Raw genomic sequence first — 23409 nt, 5'->3', positions numbered from 1 at the left:
CTCTGCCACATATAAACTATGTGACCGTAGGCAAGTCATGTGACCTTTGAGCCTCAGTCTCCTCACCTGTAACACAGAATAACAGCCTTACCTACTTCATTAGGTTGTTACGAGGATTCAGTGAGAGCAGTGCCTGGAGCTGTTAACATTAGCTGTTATTATTATTATTATTAAATGACAGGACGGGACCAGACAGTCTGAAGGCTGACACAGGCCACACTGTTGAATTGCTTTTGTAAAATTGTTTCCCGGCCTCTCCCCTCTGCAGTGGACAGAGGGCTGAGCCTCGAGGACAGGCTGTAGGAGACGTCTGGCACCATCCCTCCCGTCCTTTCCCGCCTCTGCCTCCCCTGCAAGCACAGCACTCTGCAGGGGCCTGGCGGGGGGACTCTTCTGCACGGGGGCGGGCAGTGGGGGGGGTGATACGAAGGTGGCTGCTCTGTCCTCACCCCTTTCTCCTCCATCCTTGTCCACCACACAGGAGATCTGTCTGTCTGACTCTCCCTCAGTGATGACCTTGGTAGATGGGCCATCGGAAGAGAGTGACAACCTCATCTGCGTGGCTTACCGGCACCAATTCGATGTGGTGAACGAGAGCACGGGGGAGGCCTTCAGGCTGCACCATGTGGAGGCCAACAGGGTCAGTTGACAGATATGGGGGCAAGTGGGAACCTAGAAGGCTAGGAGTTGTGTCTTCTAACTTTGTCATGCTGTGATGAGGATTTCTTTAAAATTGTGTATTATTTATCATATCAGTATCATGCGATGTACTATTTAGGCTGCCATCTTTGTAGGTCCAAATGGTTCAGTATAATGTAACTGCCCATTGCCCTGTCAGCTTCTCCAGGCCTCCCCCTGCCATTCCATCCTTCCCAATAAAAGAGGAATGAAGAGTCAAAAAGCTAAATGTAAAGAACTGAGTAAATGAGAACATTTGTTTGGTAATTCGTACTGGAAGGGCCTTTGGAGAGTAAGGTTGCTCTCAGAGGACCTGCAGACCCACAGCGTGGGGCCTGGGTGGCAGGGGAGGGTACAGCCCACGTCTCCATCCCCTTAGAGGCTGTTAGGAAAAGAAGGAGGGATGAAACACCATTAGGAGAGAGAGAAAAAGCAGATCAGCACTGGGGGTCCTTACCTCCTGGCCTGAGCTGCACAGAGAACAACCATGTCCTGGATTTGGACAAAATCTAGGGCCCACCCGAAACTGCACTGAAGCACGAAAGAGGACCTCATGGGTTCCGAGCATCAGCACCCGGGAGTGCCTGTCACTGAGCTGCTCCACACAGACAAGCAGGTCACAGAGCTCTTCAGCCCACGTATCTCCATGAAGCAGGTCAAGGCCTGATAACACTTGAGCCACTTGAGGACTGCATGGTGCAGGGCCAGCGCTCTGGCTTAGGTTCGAGAACACAGCAGAACAAGGACGTTGTCTCCAGGGAGAACGTTGTTCCTGATGGGAGTTTCCAAACCCACAGGCTTCCCCCAGTCCTGTTCAGATCTGTCAAAGAGACTGAGGGATTTAATTATACTTTATCAGAAATTAAAAAATACAATTTATATTTGGACAAGCCCTACCTAAATATGCACTAAAATTGCTAATTACTGTATGAAGAAGACTTAACACCTAATGAAAGGAAGATCTTAAAAAATAGAAAAGTCAGAAAAAGAAGCAGCTAGATATAGTTAGGGCTCCTTATCTTCAGCTGTTGTCAATTACAGCTTAGTCTGTCCTTTCACGTATATATACTGGTGGCACCCAAATTAGTCTCCCCCAGGTGATCCTAATAGAGACCGAGGAGAAGGAATCTATCGTGAAACTCTCCCTAACTTAAAGCCAGGACTCCCGTCCATCCCAGCAGCCGGGAACCTATAATCTCTTCCAGCTGCTGACTTCTGAGGAGGAAGGGTCCAATCTGGCCTTTGAAAGTTCTTGCCCCTTCTTGCTTTTCAAAACTCTGTACAACCAGACAAAAGAGACAGAAAAAGGCGGGTCTAGCAGGTCTTTGTTGAATCAATCCTTCCCTGGCAACTAGTCTCTTAAGATTCATGAAGGCCCAGGAAAAAATGTGTTAAAGTTTTCTTTGATGACTTCTGTGTTTGTTTCTCTGAAAGCTGTGAGAAACAGTCCTAACAGTCCTAACAGTCCTAAATTTTTCTGTCCTTTCTTCCTTTGCTTTTTAAAGCAAAGATACAAAACTTTTCTCTAAGAGAAAACGTTCAAAAACATATTTTTGTTGTTAAGCATGTCCCCTCGATCTGAGTGGGTCAGTGTGCTTAGCCCCTCCTACTACAGTGGTCCCAACCTTTTTGGCACCAGGGACCAGTTTCCTGGAAGACAGTTTTTCCACGGACGGGGGCTGGGGGGAGGGATTGTTCGGGCGGCAATGCGAGCGGTGGGCAGCGGCAGATGAAGCTTCACATGCTCACCCTCTGCTCACCTCCTACCGTGCTGCCCGGCTCCTAACAGGCCTTGGACAGGGGGTTGGGGACCCCTGTCCTAGTAAATCAGCAGCTGCTGTGTTTGCTGAGCAGGCAGAGGTACTGAGACAGTGGCTTGTCTTTGTGAGGAATTTACTGTCCAGTTGGGAAGAAAAGCCCTAGAGAAATGAGGAGAGTAATGAGCATGCTTTCTAATAGCTGGTCAGAAGTGGCCTGCGGGAACAGGGCTACTTCCCACCAAGACGTTCCTGCAGGACCAGCCCCGAGTGCAGTGGAGCAGGAGAGAGGCTGACCTCCTTGAGTCCTGGAGATTTAGTGCCTCAAGTTGCCCTCACTGCCTGCCTGCTCCGTGTGCGGCCATCCGGGCCGGCCTGGTTTCCTGTCCCTGTTCCTCCTCTCTTCTCATCCAAGACCCCTTGATTCCCACTGTAGGCTCCAAACCCACCTTAGGGTCTAAGACAATCCTAGCTTGAGAGAGGAGCTGTTTAAGAAGCACCAGAGCAGCCTTCTGAAAGTCAATGTCAAGTTCGTTTTACCAACAGGCCGACTGTGACCTACTGCCCCAGCTCCAACAGCCAGCACTGGCCTCCTTCCCAAAACAGAGGACTCCTCTGGAGGGAACTGCAGACCTGGTAACAGGATCTGGGTCTCTGGCTTATTTGCTGGGCCCAACCTGACTGTCTGCCCAAACCCCAGCTGGGCTCCATTGAGAGCTCACCCCGGAATCACGTGGGAAGGCTGGACACTGACCTCACAGTGGTGACCTCTTTCACTTGTTACAAGTGTGTGTTTTGAAGTTTCACAACCACAACATATGACTTTTATTATTTTTAAATGCCGATAAAATGAACTTTTTTTTTTTTTTTTTTTGCGGTACGTGGGCCTCTCACTGTTTTGGCCTCTCCCATTGTGGAGCACAGGCTCCAGACGTGCAGGCTCAGTGGCCATGGCTCACAGGCCCAGCCGCTCCGCAGCATGTGGGATCTTCCCGGACCGGGGCACGAACCCGTGCCCCCTGCATCGGCAGTCGGATTCGCAACCACTGCGCCACCAGGGAAGCCCAAATGAACTATTTTCAATCAAGGAAAAAATAAAAAGCCAGTGCCTGTGTCCTACCCTAGACCTACTATATCTAGATGTCTAGGAGCGAGAACCCAGAATATGTATCTTTTAAAAGCTCCCTAGTTAATTCTCAGGTCCTCGCCTGGTCAAGAAACTGCTGCAGGAATGACTCCTGCCAGCGCCCACCCCCCGCTCCCCTGTCCTGGGAGCCGACACCTGTATCAACATCTGTATGTATATGGAACGTGCACACACGAACCTGGCCTCACCTTGCTAAGTGCTAATAAAGTCTGACGAAATGCAATGGGGGACCTGAGGAAGGAGTGGTTGAGTCCATGCTGTGGTCTCTGTCCCTGAATTTTGGCCCCGTAGCCTGGACAGGAATGTGCTGTTCACTTCCCCGTTTCTGCAGAAAAGGAAACTGAGGCTCTGAAAGGAGGAGCCACATTAACCCCAAACCACACAGCTAGTAAGTAGCAGGGGCAGGACTTGAACCCAGGCTGCCTGCTCCCAAGGCCGTGCCCTTAAACCCAGCCTGTGGCATCCACAGCCTCGTCACAGAGCATGATGGGGAGAGCAGGTCCAGGCTGCAAAGCTGGCAGCCCTTGGCCACTCCCCTCAGGAAGTGCACAGCCTGGCAGAGCAGACAGCCACACCCTCTAGGGCTCGAAGCCTCTAGCTGAGATAAGTGTCATCTAACTGACAAGTACGGGGACACCTGAGGAGGAAGTGACTCTTAAGTCAAAGTGCTGGGGATGGGAGGGTTCCCTCCAGGGCCGAGGGGGCTCAAGGGCTGTTCCCTCCCGTGATGTACCCCACTGGTGCTGGTTCCATAGCTAAATAGTGCCACCAGCTGACATTATAGAGCGTTTACCAAGTACCAGGCCCTGCATGACCTCACGGAATCCTCAGCCCCTACAGGAGTGGATGTTCCAGTATCTCCCGTTTTACACATGAAGACGCTGAGTTTCCGAGAGGTTCAACCACTGACCTAGGTGCGCCCTCCTCTCAAGTGGCAGAGTTGGGATTTCATTGACCCGGTTGTGCGTTCGAGAAGGACGTACTCTGCTCGGGCCACTCGACAGGCCCTGATCCAGGTGCTGAGGGTGTCACGTGAGCGGGTCGGCAAGGCCTCTGCTTCCTGGTGCTGAGATCCGGTGGGGAGGAGAGTGCCAGCAAACGAACCAACAAGCAGGGGACACCGGGCAGCAGCGCACGTCACGCAGATAATTAAAAACGAGGGCTGCGACCTACAGCAGCAGAGGAAGTATTTGGGATTTTCCCCCAGGTCGCTCTGATCCCAGAATCAGCACCCTTGACCTCGGAGCCTCGCCGTCTCCCACCCCCACAGAGCCCCACAACTCTTGGTTCTGGCCTTGGCCCCATTACAGCATGCTTTGCGTGCCTGTATGCTTTTCTGACTTTTTCTTAAGGGCTGAGACCCGCCCTTTCATGTCTGTGTGCTTGATGGCATCTAGTACAATGCCAGGTGATACCGGGTGGGAGATGGGCCGGGGTTGCATTGCAGGGACTTGCCAGACACAAGGCAGAGGCCCTGGCTGAGGGTGGCCAGCGGGGCTTCAGCACAGTCGTGAGACCGTTTAGAGGAGAAGGCTGCATTTGGGAGAGAGCAGTGAGGAGGAGGGCCTGGGGTGCGGAGGGGCCCCGGTGCAGTGCTGGGCAGCTCAGAGACTGGAAGGGGCTGGAGAGAGCTGGGCCAGAGGGAGACAAGGACACGCGCCCCTGCTGGAGAGGTCAGGCCTAGCCTGGGGCGCAGCAGGGGGTGAGACACAGAAGAGGATGCTGCTGGACTTGGGTGAGAAGGGGAGCCGCCCAGGCTTTGGGGCTAGCTCTGCTAACAGCAAGGAGGAGGCTTAGAAGGCAGCTAGTCACGTGCGACATAAAGATAGTAGCCTCCATGGAGTGCTGATTATGTATCAGGCCCTGGCAAAAACGTGTGTCTTGTTTCATGGAATTCTCATGATGATCCAGCAGAGTCAGGACTACCGTTACAGCGGCTCACAGGTGAAGACCTGGGGCCAGAAGTTAAGCCACTTGCGACAAGCCACAGAGGCAGCGAGTGGTACAGGCAGGATTGCAGCTCGGGGCTGTCTGACCAGCATCATGCTCCCATCTGTTCCCCTACGCTGCCTCCTGCGTGCCTGAGTATGGAACCTGTTGCGTTTGAGAGAAAAGACTTAGGAATATGGGCTGGAGCTCTGAGGAGAATGTGTGCCTGAGGTTGTAGATCTAGAGATTCTGAGCAGAGTAAAATCTGAAGCTATAAATGTGGGGATTTTTCTAAATGAGAGAAGAGCCAAGAAATGGAAGAATAATCTGAAGTGGGAGAGAGGGCGGGAGGGAGGAGGCATCCCATGTCAGAGGCTGCGGATCTCTGGATGGAGAGATGAGCCACGGCCAAAGACCTCCAGACTGGGGAGAAGGAAATCTTCATGGTGCTCACAGAGGGCAGTGTCCCTGGTGGTGCAGGAGGACAGACTACAAGGGCTGAGAAGACAAGTGAGGCAATGAAAGAAGCAGGAGATTTTTACAGGGTCAGAGTTTTGAAGCTCAAGAGGGGCCAAGGACGCTATCAGGTCGAGAACGGTCTTCTCAAAAGCAGAAACGGAGGCCGGAGAAGAAGAGCTCGCCCAGGCCACAGAGCTAGGGCTTCTGACACTCTCTGCATCGTGTCATGCCGCCTCCCTGGAAGTGAAGGAGAGAGAAGAGAAGTGCAGACACGGTGATCCTGAGATTCAGAGATTGTGTTTGAAGCAGGAGGAAGTGGCCGAAGTACAGGGGTGTTAAGCTTGGAAAAGAAGTGCAGACACGGTGATCCTGAGATTCAGAGACTGTGTTTGAAGCAGAAGTTTGTGGCTGAAGTGCAGGGGTGTTAAGCTTGGAAAAGAACCAGGGACCCGGTTCAGATCTTGGCTGGAGCACCCTTCTACCTGAGGCACTAGAGCGACTGCACCTCTCTGAGCCTCACTTTCCTCATCTGTAAAATGGGAGCAATGCCACATACTTTAGGGGTTGATGTGAGAGTGAAACAAATACCCCACGTGAAAAGCTTTTGTGGACTGAGCCCACTGTATACATAAGAGGCCTGTCAATAGAGAGTGGCGATGTCCGCCTGCAGAGCTTCTCAAAGCGTGGGGAAAGAGGGTGCGAAAGTCCCCGTGGACTGCAGTCGTGGCCACCCATGTGGCATTGTGGGTGCTGGTGAGGTGGGAACGCCCCCCCAGTGCCTGAGTTTACAGAAAGCCATAACTTGAGAAAGTCTTTTCATAGTGTCAGTGTCCAGCCTGCCCACTACCATTGCCCATTCTCATTGCAGGTTAATTTCGTTGCAGCTATTGATGTGTACGAAGACGGGGAAGCCGGTCTGCTCCTGTGTTACAACTGTAAGTAAAGGATGTGTTTTGATTTCTATTTGCTAAAATCAACTGTTTTGGTTTTTTTTTTTTCTGGACAATTTAAAGGGACTTAGCTTTAGATTTACCTGATGTATCGTTCCTGGGTCCTTAATTCCACTCCAGGGCATATCTAAAAACTGCCTTCCTGCCTGGATCTCCCAATACGCCAGACCTCCTGGTAAGACGGTGCAGGGGCCGCCTGGGGGTGTCTCCAGGACGTGGGAGTGATAGCAGTGGCTTCCATCTAGGCAGCCCTTACTGTGTGCCACGCACTGTGCTTCACCCACCTCAGTCACCGTCCCATTGACTTTTTCTGTTGCTATCTGTCATCTGGAGGGAGATAGGTCTCCTGAGGCCTGGAGCGGTGAACGGACTTTCTCAAGGTTGTGCAGCTACAAATGGCAGAGCCCAGGTTCACATTTGGGGCCCTCTTGACTCCAGTGCCCCAAATTTTAACCACAGTTACTCTTGCCCTTTTTGTTATTTCTCGGGTGTTAATGAAATCAGCCTCAACCTGGCGTACCCGGCCTCAGCTGGGTTAGTTTGGGTCAGGTGGCAGGTGGGTTTCAGGCAGACCAAAGATATCAAATAGGGTCTTCAAGGATTTTCAGCATTTCAAAAGCTAATGTGATACTACAATAAAAAGGATCTTTTTTTTCCTTTTTTTAGATGTTGAGGGTAGGAGTTTATTAATTAATTTATTTATTTTTGCTGTGTTGGGTCTTTGTTTCTGTGCGAGGGCCTTCTCTAGTTGTGGCAAGTGGGGGCCACTCTTCATTGCGGTGCGCGGGCCTCTCACTATCACACCTCTCTTGTCGCAGAGTACAGTCTCCAGACGTGCAGGCTCAGTAGTTGTGGCTCACGGGCCTAGTTGCTCTGCGGCATGTAGGGATCTTCCTAAACCAGGGCTCGAACCCGTGTCCCCTGCATTAGCAGGCAGATTCTCAACCACTGCGCCACCAGGGAAGCCCAAAAGGATCTTTTTAAGGCAAAGGTAGTAAGATATTTTCCGGATAAGCCTGCCCAGTCTAACTAAAACAATAAAATACATTTTTTTCAGCCTAGAATTGTATCGATTTAGAGTGGTGATGCTGGTTATATCACATGGGGCAGATATTTTGATTAATTAATCTTTGATTAGTAAGTATGGTAATTTTCAGTAGAGAAATTTGTTTGATAAACATCCTCTTTCAAAATTCGAGATTTATGGGGAATCAGGAGAAGGTAGTCACAAGGAAAGAACTTCACCAATAACTCACTCTTTTAGGATATTTTATCCACAGATCTGTCTAAACCCTTCTCAAATTTGAAGCTGATTTTTATCATATGTCTGCTCCTTTCTAAAATATAACTTCCAGAAACCCAGAGTTTTCTATAGAGAAATTTTTATCTCAGATAAGTTAAAAACTTTTCTACATGCAGAAAGGGACTTTTCTTCAGAGAAATTTGTTTTAAAATTAGAACCTATACACTGTTCCCCACCAGTTGGATGGGGAAAGTCAAAGGAGGGAAGTCATAGATTCTGAACTGCTTCCCAGGCAGTGACTTTCTTAGAATCCTGCCCCCGCACCAGCCCCCGTTCAGGCGGCTCTTTTTAACCACAAGGGACGGCCCTCTCTGTGCCAGGCCCGTGTCGGGCTCTCGAGACACAACAGTGAAAGGCCCTGCCAGGGACACAGTGAGCTCACGCTTCAGGGAACAGCAGGCATGGGCACCAGTTCATGGGTGTGAACAGGCTGCACAGCTCTGGGGTTCGAGAAACAGCTTCGCTTCCTTTTCTGAATCAGTTCAGTCTAATATGGAGGCCCCTCCCCTCGGGTGCAGAGACCACCAGCACTGGTTATTGGAAGGGAGCGCCCTCTGCTTCCCTGGGGCTTATCCATTGGAAAGCACGGGGGGCCGGCGGGGGGCGCCTATGGACTGCAGTCCGGTTGCCTCCTCCAGGCCCGCGTGACCCCCTCTGAGGCAGGCAGAGGCCGGGTCTGGCTCCCAGGCACAACACAGCCACCTGACCCGTCCAGGAGGCTCTGTGCTCAGGGGCCAGTGTCTCCTCCAGCCCAGCCCCTCAAAGCCCCCAGCAGGTTGCTCTCCCCTAGTGGGAGTAGAGGTGGGACAGGGGAGAGGAGAGGGGTTGTGTGTAAGGGACCTGGGCCTTTAGAAACACAAGGCTGCTGTGTCCTTCCTGAGTCGTTCATTCATTCAGCAAATCTTTACCCAGCACTACCGATATCTAGGGGTTTCAGCAGTGAATATAAGCACAAGTCCAGCCATCAGGTGGAGTTTACATTTTAAAGAGAGCAGGTAGACAATTAACAAGATAAGTAAGAAACACATGCAGTTTGTTAAATGGTGCTAAGGGGAAATGAAGGGGGAAGAGGGGCCGGAAGAGGGGCCGGACTGGGCAGGAGTGGGGTGTGCGGGTCACCGGTCACCAGTTACAGGGGGTGAGGAAGGCAGGCCTCGCTGGGAGAGGGGCGAGGACCGAAGACCCAAACGGAGTCCAGGTATCAGGACTGAGTGTTGAACATGAAGGTATCAGGGTGAGTGTTTCAGGCAGGGACGAGGGCAGGTGTAAAGACCTTGAGGAGGAACACTCCAGTACGGTCAGGGTGACCCCAAGATGACCCGTGATGACCTCAAGATGACTCATAACAGAGTGAGCGAGGGTGCGAGTGGATAAAAATGACATCGGCAAAGAGGACCAGACTCCAGCAGGGCCTGGTAGGTGAAAGGTCTTTGCGTTGCACCCTGGTGAGCAACTGGAGGCATTTGAGCAGAGGGGCGACGGGTCTGGAAGAGGAAAGCGGCTCCACCCCCGCCGTGGTGTGGAAGCGGGAAGGGCGGGGACTGCGCTCATCGGACGAGCGCGCCAGGACCGCCGCAGGGGAGGCGCTGAGCAGTGGTCAGGTCCTAGATGTGCTTTGCACGTGAGAACCAAGATAATATGCGGTGAATAAAGTGTGGCTGTGAGGGGAAGAGAAAAGGAGGACTGCAGTCTGGGGACGTGAGCAGCTGGGAGAACAGAGAATGCCATTTACGGAGATGAGGGGGGCTTTTAGAAGAGCAAGTCTGGGGAGAAAGATCAAAAGTCCAGTTATGACCCATCAGCATCTCTGAGATATCCCAGTGCAGACAGTGAGCGATCACCTGGTTCAAGTGCGGGCTCCGGAGAGGGCTCCCTGGGGGTCATTAGCAGGCAAGTGACCTTTAGGGTCCTGAGACTAAAGAGATCACCCACTGGGAAGCGGGGAGAGACAGGAGGAACCAGCAAAGTAGACTGAGGAGTGGCTGGAAGGACAGGAGAAAGTGGGGTGAGGCCCTGAGAGGCAGTGTTGAAGGGATGGTGACCCGCTGTGCCGTCTGCCTTTGGCAGATCGGGTCTGAGGTGGCGCTTGGCTTTACAAGGCCACTAGGAAACTTGACAAGAGCAGGTGTCTCTGGGGAAGAAGTGGGGACAAAAGCCTGATTGCACAGGTCAGGAGAGATTGGGAAAGAGGAAGTAGAGCCAGGGAGTCCAGACAAGTCTTCCAAAGAATTTTGCTTTAAGGGAAGAAGAATAAGGAAGAGTGTAACAGCTAGAGGAGGAAGAGAGACTAAGGATTTTGTTTTCTTAAAGGTGGAATAAACAGCATGTGTAAGGCTGTCGGGAAAGATCCGATGGAGAAGGGGAAACTGCGATGCAGGACAGAGGGGAGAAGTCCCTGAGGGGGCAAAGCCGCGGGCCAGAGTGGAGAGGGGCTGAGCTGCACCCCACGGCATCCAGAGTTGTGGGCAGGACACAGCAGCTGGGGGAGCCGCTGCTGGGAGATCCGGGTGTCCTTCCTGAGCGCTCATTTTCTCAGGGAGCGAGGTCTTTAGCTGAGAATGAGGATGCTTTTTCTCCCCTAGTGAGTCCACTGTAGCAAAAACAGAACTGAATCTGGTGAGTTTTTCTGTCCCGATAACTCACTCTGTTAGAAGAACAGTGATGAGACAGTATAAGTTAACTGCTTGACAAGGCACAGTGGTCACATCAAAGGAGACCTGAAGCTTCAGGTGGGCCAGCGGTGGTCATCCCCAGCCTAGCCCCACATCGCAGTGGGCAGCAGCAGCAGCTCTGGCTCCATGACCTCTGCCCTCTCACAGAGGGGCCGCAGCTGTCGATTCTCACACTAGGAATGGCAAGAGACTGCTTCATGGGTGTGATGTTTCTTATTAGGGTGATGAAAATGTTATAAAATCAGATTGTGATGTTGTACACCTCTATAAACATACTACAGTTCATTGACTTGAATGCTTAAAATGGATGAATTTTATGGTATATAAATTACATCTCAGTAAGGCTGTTTTTAAAAATAAGATTGTACGGCTAAAACGTGATGGGCTTCTGGAATAAAAGGGGCCTTTGTTTCTATGTGACCTTTCTCACTCGAAGAGGGTCTGAACCACCTGGACTTGTGTTTAGAGCTCGGAGCAAGCCAGGAACTGGGTAACTGAATTAACCTGGCCTTAATCTAATGCTGGCTCAGATTCACCAAGGTGATACAGGCACATGGCTTCAAATGTTCATAATAAAATGTTGGGGGAGTGGTGTACAGCTCCCATCACACACGTCCTGCTGAGTGAGGCTCAGAGCGTGATCCCCTCGCAGGAGGCCTTCCTCCATCCAGGGGCTGCCTTCAAGTGTCCCTTCTTCTCTGCAGTCAAGCCAACCTGGTTCTCTCCCAAGTAGCACTTGTGAGGCTGTGGACAAGCTACTTCGCTGCTCTTTGCCTCAATTTTCTCATCTGTAAAATGAGTGTAATAATAGCATCTACTTCATAAGTTTGTACAGATTAAACGGAAGAATGTTTTGAAGCTCGGTGCCTGGCTGATAGTAAATTCTCCAAAAACGGCAGCTATGATGACTTGTAGCAGAAACATTACTCTGGCTCAGACTGCCTCCTGCGCCTGAGAATCTGGCATCATGGCGATATTCGTCCTGGCTTTCATAAAGAACGAGCAGATAGGATGCTATTCTTGTGGCCTGTTTCTCATGTATCTAATTATGGCTACCTGAGTGTTGTCTCTAACAAAAATGAGTCGCTCTTGTTTCGTTGCAGACAGTTGCATCTATAAAAAGGTTTGCCCGTTTAATGGTGGCTCTTTTTTGGTTCAACCCTCTGCATCAGATTTCCAGTTCTGTTGGAACCAGGCTCCCTGTGCGATTGGTAAGGAAACCCTTTATCATCATGTTCTTTCCTGCTCAGTAGACATATCTGAACTGTTCCATCCTATGTAGGCAAACTCACTGGCTTACCGCTAAATTGCTACGAATTATGTGAGTATAGTGAGTACTCAAAGCCTTCTTCTTCTTTAATTGTTTTTCATTTTGTTCCCCTTTGGGGACTATTGTCTTCCACTGTTCCTCCCAGGTCTTCTCAGTGCCTGAGCATGTGAGCATTTGAGAGCAATTATATATCAGTTTCAGTAGATCTTGAACAAGATCTCCAGCCTTAAAACTCTGACAAACTTGGGGGAGGAGCACGGTGCACTTGGCGTCCTTTTTATACATTTTGAAGCTTGAAAGTCTAGAATTACAGAAACTCAGGCACCTTGCCTGCCACTGAAAACTCAGGACGCGAGTGGTGGTGCTTCGTTTCTGTGATTCAAGACCCACAGCTGGGCCTCTGCCTGGGGAGCGTCAGATCAGAGCCAAGAATGTTAGCACTGTTTTCCTCAGAGTAGAAGGCTTTGTTGATAGGTAAACATGATAGAGTCTTGAGAGGAGAGCAGAGGAATGGATCCAGACACTCGGAGGATGGGGTCGGCTCAGATGCAGATTAATTATGGTAAAAAAGGGAGGGAAGGGTTGGAAATGGCTCTTAGGTCTGAGCCACGGCACTGCACCGGGGGCCCACTTGAGAGATCAAGGCTAGAGGCGTGGGTGTGGCAGGAAGAGTCAAGGTGAAGCCAAGAGAACGGATGAGTCGCCAAGGAGAGAGGGCAGAGGGAGCGGGCCAGCGTGAAGGAGAGAGTGCGAAGTGGCCAGTAAAAAAGACAAAGGTGGGCTCACAGGGCCACTGGGGCAGCTATGGCACCTGGAAGTCATTAAAAAGATCTCAAGAAGAGAGGCCAACGTTTCACAAATAACTCAGCAAACCCACTGAACCCGAGGGACACTGTGAGGGGCAGTCCCTGCCCAGACACACAGACAGGAGGAGCATAGGGGAGGGTGACCCAGAGACAGGGAATGAAGAAGGAGTAAAGGCTAGGTTCCCGGGTGGAAGGCATGTGCGAAGGCCATGTCAACCTGCAGTCTGGACCATAGGGGGAAGGTCTCCAGGACCTGGGTGGGCGGTGCGCCCCCGGAAGATCGGGTACAGGACTGCAGCAGGAGAAGGGCACAGGGAGAAGCTGGGACAGTGCACACGTCACTGGGCAGAAGCTTGGCAGCTAAGGCAGGCTTTCCTGGAATTGGGGGATATGCACCCGTGAAGGAAGAAGAGAAGCAGCCAGAGGAAGGGGAGAGATGGGAGCTGCCGGAGAAGCAAGGGGGATGTGAGAGGGTCCTGGCAGCTCCACAGCCACAGGCACAGGCTGGGCGCTGACGCCACATTGCCTTGCAGTCTGTGCATTCCCCTACCTGCTGGCCTTCACCACCGACTCCATGGAGATCCGCCTGGTGGTGAACGGGAACCTGGTCCACACGGCCGTCGTGCCTCAGCTGCAGCTCGTGGCCTCCAGGGTGAGTAGAACTGGGTTTTATTTCTGTGTGAGGGGCTTTGGGCACCCCCAGCACCGTGAGGTTTCAGGCGGGCGCAGACATGTTCATGGTGAGGCTGACATGCCAACACCTCGTGAGTGTTGAGATGAGAAAGCTGAAAACAGGCTCATGGGTTGGGTTTTCCTGTGCGAGTTCCCTTGGGCTTCAAAACGGCCTCCTTAGTGTTAAGAGACTCGTCGGTGCTGGTGGCAGTTGGGGAACGCCCAGCTGAAAAGAGAGACCCCCCCATCAAAGCCTGGGTCACTATTGCCCTGAAGAAGAGGCCAAGTCTAGAAAAGTAAGAGCTTGCAATGTTCCTTTCTTCCTTTGCCACTGTCTGTCCTCAGTTTGAATTTGTGTCCCACAAACTATGGCTGACAGACTAATTCACGTCTGGTAACAGAATGTGACCAAAACCGAAGGATGCAGGAACGACGATCTTCCAAGCTGTCTTCTACTCCTGGCGCATAATCCAGCAGGTCTTGTTCTAGTCCCCTCCCCCCAGTCAGCCCCACACCCTCTCCCTGGCTTGCCAGGCCAGGCTGGTGCCTGCTGCACGCCTGGAGCACGTTTCCATCCTTACCTGCATCACATTTGGTGGTGGGTGACTGCGTACTTTCCCCACCGCACTGACAGTTCTGTGAGAGCAGAGACTGAGCATCTTATTCACTAACGTAGCGCCAGTGGGGTGCTGGTAAGTGTGTAACTACCACCAGCCCTCTGGAAAATGGGTGTGTGTATGTATACACACACATATATGGACATCAGTTGATTACAAATTTTACAGATTATAAAATGTAAATAGCTTACAATTTACAAATAATAAAATATACAATGCTTTTATCTTAAAAGTCCATTTAGCCAACTGGCTCTCACAAAATGCTTTTGTTAATTTTGGCTGAATTCCTTTCTCCGTAGCCAAACTAATGCAGCAGATCGACCACAATTTTATGGTTGGAATTATATCTCCATCCGTTCTTCTTTTTCCAAGTTTCTTGTCATTAAATCTGATGTGTGGGGCTTCCCTGGTGGCGCAGTGGTTAAGAATCTGCCTGCCAATGCAGGGGACACGGGTTCGAGCCCTGGCCCGGGAAGATCCCACATGCTGCAGAGCAGTTGAGCCTGTGCGCCACAACTATTGAGCCTGCGCTCTAGAGCCCGCGAGCCACAACTACTGAGCCCACGTGCCACAACTACTGAAGCCCGTGCACCTAGAGCCCTGCTCCGCAACAAGAGAAGCCACCGCAATGAGAAGCCTCTGCACCGCCACGAAGAGTAGCCCCCGCTCACTGCAACTAGAGAAAAGCCCACGCACAGCAACGAAGACCCAACACAGCCAAAAATAAATAAATAAATAAATTTATTTTTAAAAAATCTGATATGTGATCTATTAAACTATTTTTCACTCTTGTACAAATCATTAAACCAAAACTTCTCTCAATTTTAGCATTAGATTCAACACACTTTTAATTTTAATCTTCATTATTAACATTTTCTTCATCACTGTAAGTCTAGACAATCAACAAAACAACAAATCAAGCTCTGATTTGTAGCATTTGCCGATTTCCATGGTGTAAACAGTCCCACCATGACTGATCTCAAGCTTCCCATGTGACACGATGGAACACAGCGTTAGGAGCTGCTGTTACACAGCATCGCCCCACCCACCCAAGACAGTGTTCATGTAAATTACCTCAAGAGCTTGGAGAATACTCAAGGTAGTAAAATAATTAGGAATGGCTGAATTTTGATATTTAGTTCCTTTGTTTTTTAATATAATTTAAGTTTAATAATGGCTGTGTTTAGCAGCCGGCTTGCAAAATCCCTGAAACTCAGTGTCCCTGAGTCCACATACCGCCACCGTTACCCCAAAACCAGCGCATCGAGGGTGTGCTTGAGTATTTGCTGAATCATGAGAACCCATTTCCCCACCTGTGACATGGTCTGACTGAATCCCAAACCCTCTCCAGTTCTAACCTCCAGGTGCCCGAGATCCATGTCGGGGGAGTGTGTTGTGTCTGTGTTTGCAGCAGGTGTGTGGGAAATTGACTCTTTTCTATTGTGTATCAGCAAACAGATAAGTGGGTGAGGTGAGCGCTCAGGAAACGTCTGAGTGCAGAGCTGGAAGCCGCTTCCCCGGCTCGTTCCTGCACCACAGTCCCCGAGTTGGGGGGGGGGGGAGTTGGGGGCCCTGCAGTGATGACAGAAGGGCCGGTGGGTGCAGGGCCTGTAACAGCAGGTGGCTCAGTAACGCCTTCTCTTTCTCTCTAGTCGGATATATACTTCACAGCAACCGCATCTGTGAACGAGGTCTCATCCGGAGGCAGCTCCAAGGGGGCCAGTGCCCACAATTCTCCTCAGACACCCCCGGGCAGAGATACTCCAGTGTTTCCTTCTTCCCTGGGGGAAGGTGAAGTCCAGTTTTTACTGTCTTATGATAGATAGTTTTGATCCATTCTGATTTCTCTAGTTCATTGTCAAATACTGACATGTGACTACTGCCGAAGGAACTCACTATTTGAAGCCATAAAAAAACTTGCAGTGTGGTTGCATTCTTAAGAAACCTTGTGATAATGCCCCCCCCAAAAAATCCCATTATGAAAACAGTTGTTGCAATGGGGAGAAGGGAGCTGAGGGCTAGAGAGATTCCAACTTGCCCCAGCAAGTTATCTTTCCTTCAGGGATGTTAACAATATAGTAGGTTTTTATAGCTTAAAGGACATAGTCATACACACACATTACTCAGCACCCAGCTTTCACTCTGCCTGGCTTCACCCTTGAACCCTGCCCGCAGGCCTTTGTTGTGGTTACTGCCTCGTGCTTTTCCTAACTTCTCACCACATAAGTCGTCACTATGGCTCGTTGTCACGAGAGCTTGAAGCTCCCGAGCAGGACAGCTGTGCTTTTCTTGTCGACTCCTTTCTCCTGTAAGCAGGAGTGGGTGCGTTTTTCCCCATTTACCCATGAACACGATGCCCTTAGAAAACAGAGCCGTCGGGCACCCTCACTTTATTGCCCCCAATGAGACTTGGGAGGTCAGCCTGCAACCTAAACTCTTCCTTCATGCTAACTATGTTGAGGACTCAGGAATTATCCTCTTGTGAATAACATGAGCTCTTCTTAAAGTTCTGATGTTCTTTTCGAACGCTTATTTCAGGTGAGATTCAGTCCAAAAATCTGTACAAGATTCCACTCAGAAACCTGGTGGGCAGAAGCATCGAGCGGCCTCTGAAATCGCCCTTAGTCTCCAAGGTCATCACCCCGCCCACCTCCATCGGCATTGGCATCGCGGCCATTCCTGTCACTCACTCCTTGTCCCTGTCCCGCATGGAGATCAAAGAGATAGCAAGCAGGACCCGCAGGGAGCTGCTGGGTAATGGCTCTCGATTCTTGTGTTTGCACTGTTTGTAAAGATAGCTGCTGGTTTTATCTGTGGATATTAACTGTCCTCAAAAACAATGAGCACTTTCATAAGGGATTTATAAAGAAATTATAGAGCACCTACACCGAGGAATACTATACCTCATTTACGCAATGACAGTGATGTGTCAGTCTGTATTTGTTGATGTGGAAAGCGCCCAAACCATGTTCGGGGGGGAAGGGCAGTTTGTAAAACAGTAGGTCTAGTCTGATATGACTTTTTTAAACGTAAGTATCTACCTATGTCTAATTTCCTAGGAAAGTGTCCAGAAGGGTTTATATCCTGAAGTCCTCAGATAACATTTCACATTCGTATATCCAAAATTTTAATTTACTTGGGTTTTTTTTTTTCCCATATGCTTTGTTTTCTTGCACGTCTGTGGTACAGTTCAGTTATCCTTCTCAAAGCCCCTGGACTGTGGGGCAGTTCTATGGGGATGGTAGAGATGTAAGATCTTTGCTGTGCCCTCCTCTCTCAGTTTACAGGTGGGCGACCAGACCAGAGAAGCATAAAGCACCATGATGATTGTGGAAACGCTAGACTGTTATAAAGATTTTTGTTCAGAATTTTGAAAACAAAATGAGGAAAAATGGAAACGTTATGTCAAACCAGTAAGAACTGGTTTGAAAACTTGAATTGGCGTCTGCACGGCATAAAACTGCAAGGACAGCTGGCCTTGGCACGTGCCTGTCCTGCAGTAATGTTTCCTGACCAACTGGAGAAGGGGATTCGGACCACCTGACAGGGCAGACCTTGACATTGGCAAAGGCAGTTGGTTTTAGAAGCTGGTGCCTTCCACGGCACTTTTTAAACATATGCGTTGCTATTTTTAACCCACTATACCCTCAGAAAGCTTGATCTGCCAACTACTATTATATAAACCACTGTGCTTTTCAGAAATTGCATCTCTGAGCTGGAGAATTAGTTTCCAGTGGTAGGGCTGTAGATTTTCTCTCCTTCATTAAACTCCTCTGACTCTTTTTTTCCCAATACATATATTCATTCTAATCAGAAGAAAAAAGACCTTCTACCAACAAGACAACAAGAAAACCATTTAAAAATATAGACTTTATCATCATTCTTCCTGCCTCGATCCCAATAATGTACCAATACCCAACCAAGAGGAAAAGGGCATTTTCTGTCTCTGTGGCAGCCCTGTGGTAACGACCTCTGACCTGTGATTCTCCCCTGCAATCCAGGCCTCTCCGATGAAGGTGGACCCAGGGCAGAAGGAGCACCAAAGCCCAAGTCAAAAGCCCGGAAGCGGGTGGAAGAAAACCAAGGAGGCCCTAAACCAGGGACAGTGAGGTCAACTAGCAGCGAAAGGTAAAGAGGGACGCAGCCCCCAGCAGCCCCTTCTCAGGGTGGTGGCCCCTGAAGTCACAGGACAGCCACAGGGCCCTTCCTGCTGACTGAGGAGGCCATGTGCCGGCCCCTTCGGCCAGCCACAGCAGAGGGTTAGCAGCCAGCTCCTCCCTGAGGATCCCCAGAGAACACTGCCTGCCAGGGAGGGGCCCAGACAAACGGGTGACCTCACTAGCAATCCAACAAATGCACATTAAAGTACACTGAGACTTTTTTTGCTCGCCAGATTGACAGGGATTTTTTAAAACAAGAATGCTCAGTAGGAGTGACAGGCGCTCTCCAGTACTTGTGGTGGGCGTGGAAACAGGTACAGCCTTTCTGGATGGCCGTTCAGTATCACGCGTCCATGAATATTTGTTGAATCCCACTGATTTGTCCCCTGAGGTTCTCTGTGTCCCTTGATAACATCTTGCCTGCTCCTGTGTGGAGGGCAAGGGGGCACGTGTCCAGGCTCCATTGAGTCATTCGACACACATTCTTGGAGCACCTGGCACTGAGCTGGGGATATGGAGCTGAACTTCAGGGGTTCACAGGCTGGTGGGAAAGGCCAACAAAGACATTCTAGGAATTACAGCATTCCAGGGTGGCAGGTGGTGCAGAAGAATGAGGGATGCCATCACACCACACCTGGGCCGGGGGTGGCGGGTCCCAAACATCAGGAAAGGCTGAGCCGGGTCTCATAAATCAAGCAAGCATTAGCCTGGCCCAGAGAGGGGCAGTACTCACTCACGCTTTAATCCAATGCACTTTCATTGAGCCCCTACTGTGTGACCAGGCCCCTGCCCTCGTGGACTTTACATTCTAGTGTGGAGAAACAGATAATAAACCTGTGAACAAATAAGCAAATGCTATCATTTCCATTAGTGACAAGCACTGCAAGGAAATCTATAAGAAGGTAGTGATGGGGGTGGGGCAGATAGAAGGTCTACTTGAGGTGGGGGCTGGGAGTCAAGGAAGGCTTCTTGGAAGAAGTGGCATTGAGCTGAGCTTTGAATGAGAAGGAGGTGGGGGAACAGCCTCTCTGACAGCAGGAATAGCAGGGGTAAAGGCTCCGAAGAGAGAGAGAGAGAGAAGAGAGTGGGTCAGCTTGAGCACAGACAAGGATGCAAGGTCAAAAGCAGGTATCAAGAGAATGAGTGTCCTGAATGCAGGAGAAAATAGAGAGGGCGGGGGTGGGCTGGGAGGAGGCTGGAGGGGTCAGGCCGTGGGGAGCCAGGGGAGGGTTTTAGACAGAGTGACATTATCCCGACATTATCCTGATTTTCCACACAAACACCTGTGTGTCACCACTGGCCTTTAAAACCCATAACCACCCATGAGATCAGGCTGTCTGCCTGCAGAACACCAGCTCTGCTGGGGTGGGGGTCACTCCTGCACTTCCCCACCTCTCCCCCATAATGGCAGGGGGCTCCCGAGTTTAGGGGAACAGGAAACAGAGCAGCCAGCTCAGCGGTGCCCCAGGATCCGTTCACAGTGACCTTTCTCCTCTAGGATCACGTCGAGCTCCTTGGAAAGTCCTTCCACTTCTGAAGCCAATCCCGAGGGGCGTTACCAGTCGACAAGCTCCGACCCGGACCCTGTGGCTGAGAGAGAAGGCAGCCCTGTCTGGGGCAGCAGCCCCTTTCAGCTCACAGCTTCCTCGGACGAAGACATTATTGACTTGAAGTAAACAGAGTCCCAGTCGAGTTTGCCATCTTTAATTTTCTTATGGACGTTTATACTCTTTAACCAGTTCCGACATCAGTTCTCAACAAAATGTGGCTTTTAGCCTGTCCGTGGTCTATTGGACCAAACCTTCTGCACCCTCGGCCAGTTTGGGTCACTCTCCAATGTCCGGTGCCATCTTAACCTTTGTTTCTTTCTGTTCAGGAACCATCAGTACCCTTGTAATTAAAGGTGGTAGATTTCATTGAGGTTTTAGATTGAAACTTTGAATAAATCAAAAATGTTCATTCTTATTTACTGCAACCTTCTCTTATATTTTATATACTTAGATGGAAAAGTTATTTTTTCATTACAGTTTTGTTTTGTCACATACTGTGTTTCTTTTATAAAGAAAAGCCATTGCTTTGAAAATTTATTATAAATAAGTTTTCTTTCTGCACCTTTGGCCCCTGTTGCTGTTTCAGTTCACTGTGATTGGAACCAGCTGCGTTTCTGCCTACAGACTTTTGAGAAAAGCTGAATTTTTAGATTTTCGAAACTCCTGCTTCTTTCTCTTTGTGTCTCACAAAAAATAGTAAGGTATAGGAGCCTGTTAAAGAGTCTTAAGATTTTGGGGGGGGGTTATTGTTATTGTGAAATCATATAACCAAGAAACAGTTACTCTCCATCATCAAAATTATCATTCTCAAATTCCCTCCTCTTGTTCCAGTCTGCTTTGCTCTCTCACATGAACCAAATGATTATCCTTCCTCTTATCATGTATCTGCCTTCCGTTGCTCCCTCCTTAAAGTGAGAAGAAGATGTGAGTTTGGCCAGGTGGGAATGAAACAGTGAGATGTCAGCCTCTAGCCAGGGGAAATCAAAGGAGGGAAACCTAGTTTCACTGATATTGTAACAATTTTAAGCGGTGTGAAGAAGATAATTTACTTTTGGCTTTAGTCTGATGGATTCCATTTTATTGTCTCGTCTTGCCTATATTACCCATCAAAAGAAACCTGAGATCATTTGCCTGTTAAAGTGGCTCTGAGGAGCTCTTCTGCAGGTCTTCTCACTAGGTGCAGAGGCCTGCACTTGACATGACCTTGATCTGATAGATTTCACACAAGTTCTGGACCCTATCTCCTTCTGGGCCTTGCACACTGTGGGGAGAGCTCCCCTCTCTGCCTGTGGCACAGACGGTCCAACATGAAGCATCCGAGCTGAAGGCTGCCTGGTCCCCTTCAGCAGAAGGCAACAAGATCAACTACATACTGTATCTCAACCTCACCTAAAGTTTTGTGAATTAGATTTTATTATTCTTGCTTTTCAAGTAAGGAAACTGAGGCTCAGAAAGGGGCAGTGATTTGAACCTGTGATCCCAGAGCTGTGCTCTCTCTCTCTCCCTGTCCACCATACAGAGCCAGGCTGAGAGCCTTGTATCAGTTGAATCTGGCTGGTGTTTTTCGTGTTAAAATACTCTGTAAGCTTCATGAGCTTGTATGTGTGTCTTTCCTGTCATTTTTCTTTTTCTGAAGTTTCTTACTTCTCAGCCTGGAATAGAAAAACCAAGGGCTATTTAGCCCATTCTTTCAAAGAGATTGGCAGCAAGTGGCACCCCACGATTTGACAAGAGTCACAGATCTGAGGAGTGGATGTAGAAACGGCAAGAGGTGGGCCCTACTAAACAGACTGATGGTGCTTAGCTTACAAAGGGGGCGCGGGAGGCTGACCTGGCAGCAGTGTCTGCTTACAAAGGCCGAGAAGTGAACACTGCACACTCACGGGGAGGGAGATGACCAGCCAGAGGGCGGGAGTAGGTTTGCAGGGATCCGTGGCTCAGAGGGCTGGCTGGCCTTAGCTGCGCTGGCGGATCACCCTGTTTACAGAAGCCTCTCTGCATAGCCCTCAGGCTGAATTGCAAAGTAAACCGTCTAAGTGCAGCGTTTGCCCTTGAAGTCTGAGGCATCCCTCCTCTCTGCAAACATCAAGTACCCACTGTCTGGAGCAGGAGATCATGTCCATCGGGGGAGGGAGAGAAGTAAACAGGTGATCACAAGCAATGATAAGTACTAAACATTTGTGACTGGAGCACAGATGCTGAGGAAGCACAGAGGGGCGGTTGCCTGTCTTGACAGACAGTACTATCAGGTGACTGCACTATTCATACAGGCTAGCATTTGAGTACCTGGCATGTGCTTGGTCTTTTTATATATTGCCCCTACTCAAAACCCTCCTGCAAGATAGTTAACTGTCATCTCCACTAAGAGATGAGGAAACAGAGGGCCAGAGAGGGATTAGAAGCTAAGCCTATCACTCTCTTAGCCCTGGTTCTTGCCGGAAATACACAGCACTCCACCGCAGTTGCCCGCACCCAGAGAGTGCGGCATACAAACGGCGCGATTCTACAGCGCACTGACTTCATCGTACTCACCTCCAGCAGTGACCTGGGTGCACGCACATAGAGAGGCTGGCTATTAACATCCGCAGGGGACTCAAAATTGGGAGATATTAAGATGAAGATTCCAAAGTCAGGGTTACCTATGAAGTGAGTGGAATTTAACAAGAAGCGTAGAGCTCACTGATTTAAGCCCAGATCAGTCATAGCTATGAGGCATGAGGGACCCCGCCCAACACAGGACCTCAGCACCCGAAGGTCCTGGTCATCGTCGGCAACCTGGGCCTCCCCCCGCCCCACCCCAACCCCGAGTCGTGACGAGCACGGAGGTGGGCTGTGGCGCCAAGGGCCACGCCTCTGCCCCGGCAACGAAGCTCGGCATCCGAGAGACTGGGCCAGAACTGTTGTTTGGAGACTTTCCGCCCTGCGGCTCTACGTGGGCAGAAGTGCCCAGGCACCAGGGCAGCGGTTAACGCCGAACAGGAACCGCAGACCCGACCACGGAGGGGAGTTGCTGCTGCCCAGAGTTGGGGCGGGAAGTTCTGGGCGCGGCCCACGTGCTCCGCCTTCGTCCAGCTCCTAGCCCCATTGGTTGAAGCTAGATTGAGAGGCGGATCCAGGCACACGTGCAATCCCCGCCCTCTACCCTCATTGGCCGGTTCGGTGAGAGGCATCTATATGACCCCGCCTCCGAGCTCGCATCACACTCCTATTGGGTGGCTGTGTGCTCCGGCCCAGCTACAAACTCCGCCCCACCTATACACTGGACAGCTCTGTCCTAGGGGTGGTTCCAGCGCTCGTCGCCTACCGGCTCTTTGCTTCCATTGGTCCGTTTTGACTTCAAGGGCGGCTCCTAGCGCAGAGGCGAACACCGCCTTGCGTTCCCATTGGTTGCTCCCATACCAGCTGCCGTTCCGACCCCGCCCCAGAGCCACCACTCACC

At 50.4% G+C, this 23409-nt stretch overlaps 1 protein-coding gene across 9 annotated transcripts in view; it reads left to right on the top strand.

Moving 5' to 3' along the window:
• The window catches only part of GARNL3 (GTPase activating Rap/RanGAP domain like 3), a 153594-nt gene extending 133209 nt beyond the window's left edge, over nt 1-20385 (top strand). For 6 of the 9 annotated variants that reach the window (XM_067743257.1, XM_067743259.1, XM_067743256.1 and 3 more), the window contains 8 exons: nt 482-640; nt 6839-6905; nt 11999-12106; nt 13505-13623; nt 15913-16051; nt 16799-17014; nt 18262-18388; nt 19919-20385. In XM_067743257.1, coding sequence (XP_067599358.1) covers nt 482-640; nt 6839-6905; nt 11999-12106; nt 13505-13623; nt 15913-16051; nt 16799-17014; nt 18262-18388; nt 19919-20096 — 1113 coding nt within the window. In that variant the 3' untranslated portion in view covers nt 20097-20385. The other 3 variants (XR_010944852.1, XR_010944853.1, XM_067743263.1) reach the window with 3 other exon arrangements.
• The last annotated feature ends 3024 nt before the right edge of the window (nt 20386-23409 follow it).

This window comes from Pseudorca crassidens, chromosome 7 (genome assembly GCF_039906515.1).
Source record: "Pseudorca crassidens isolate mPseCra1 chromosome 7, mPseCra1.hap1, whole genome shotgun sequence".
NCBI lineage: Eukaryota > Metazoa > Chordata > Mammalia > Artiodactyla > Delphinidae > Pseudorca > Pseudorca crassidens.
This window is presented reverse-complemented; position numbering and strand designations above follow the sequence as displayed.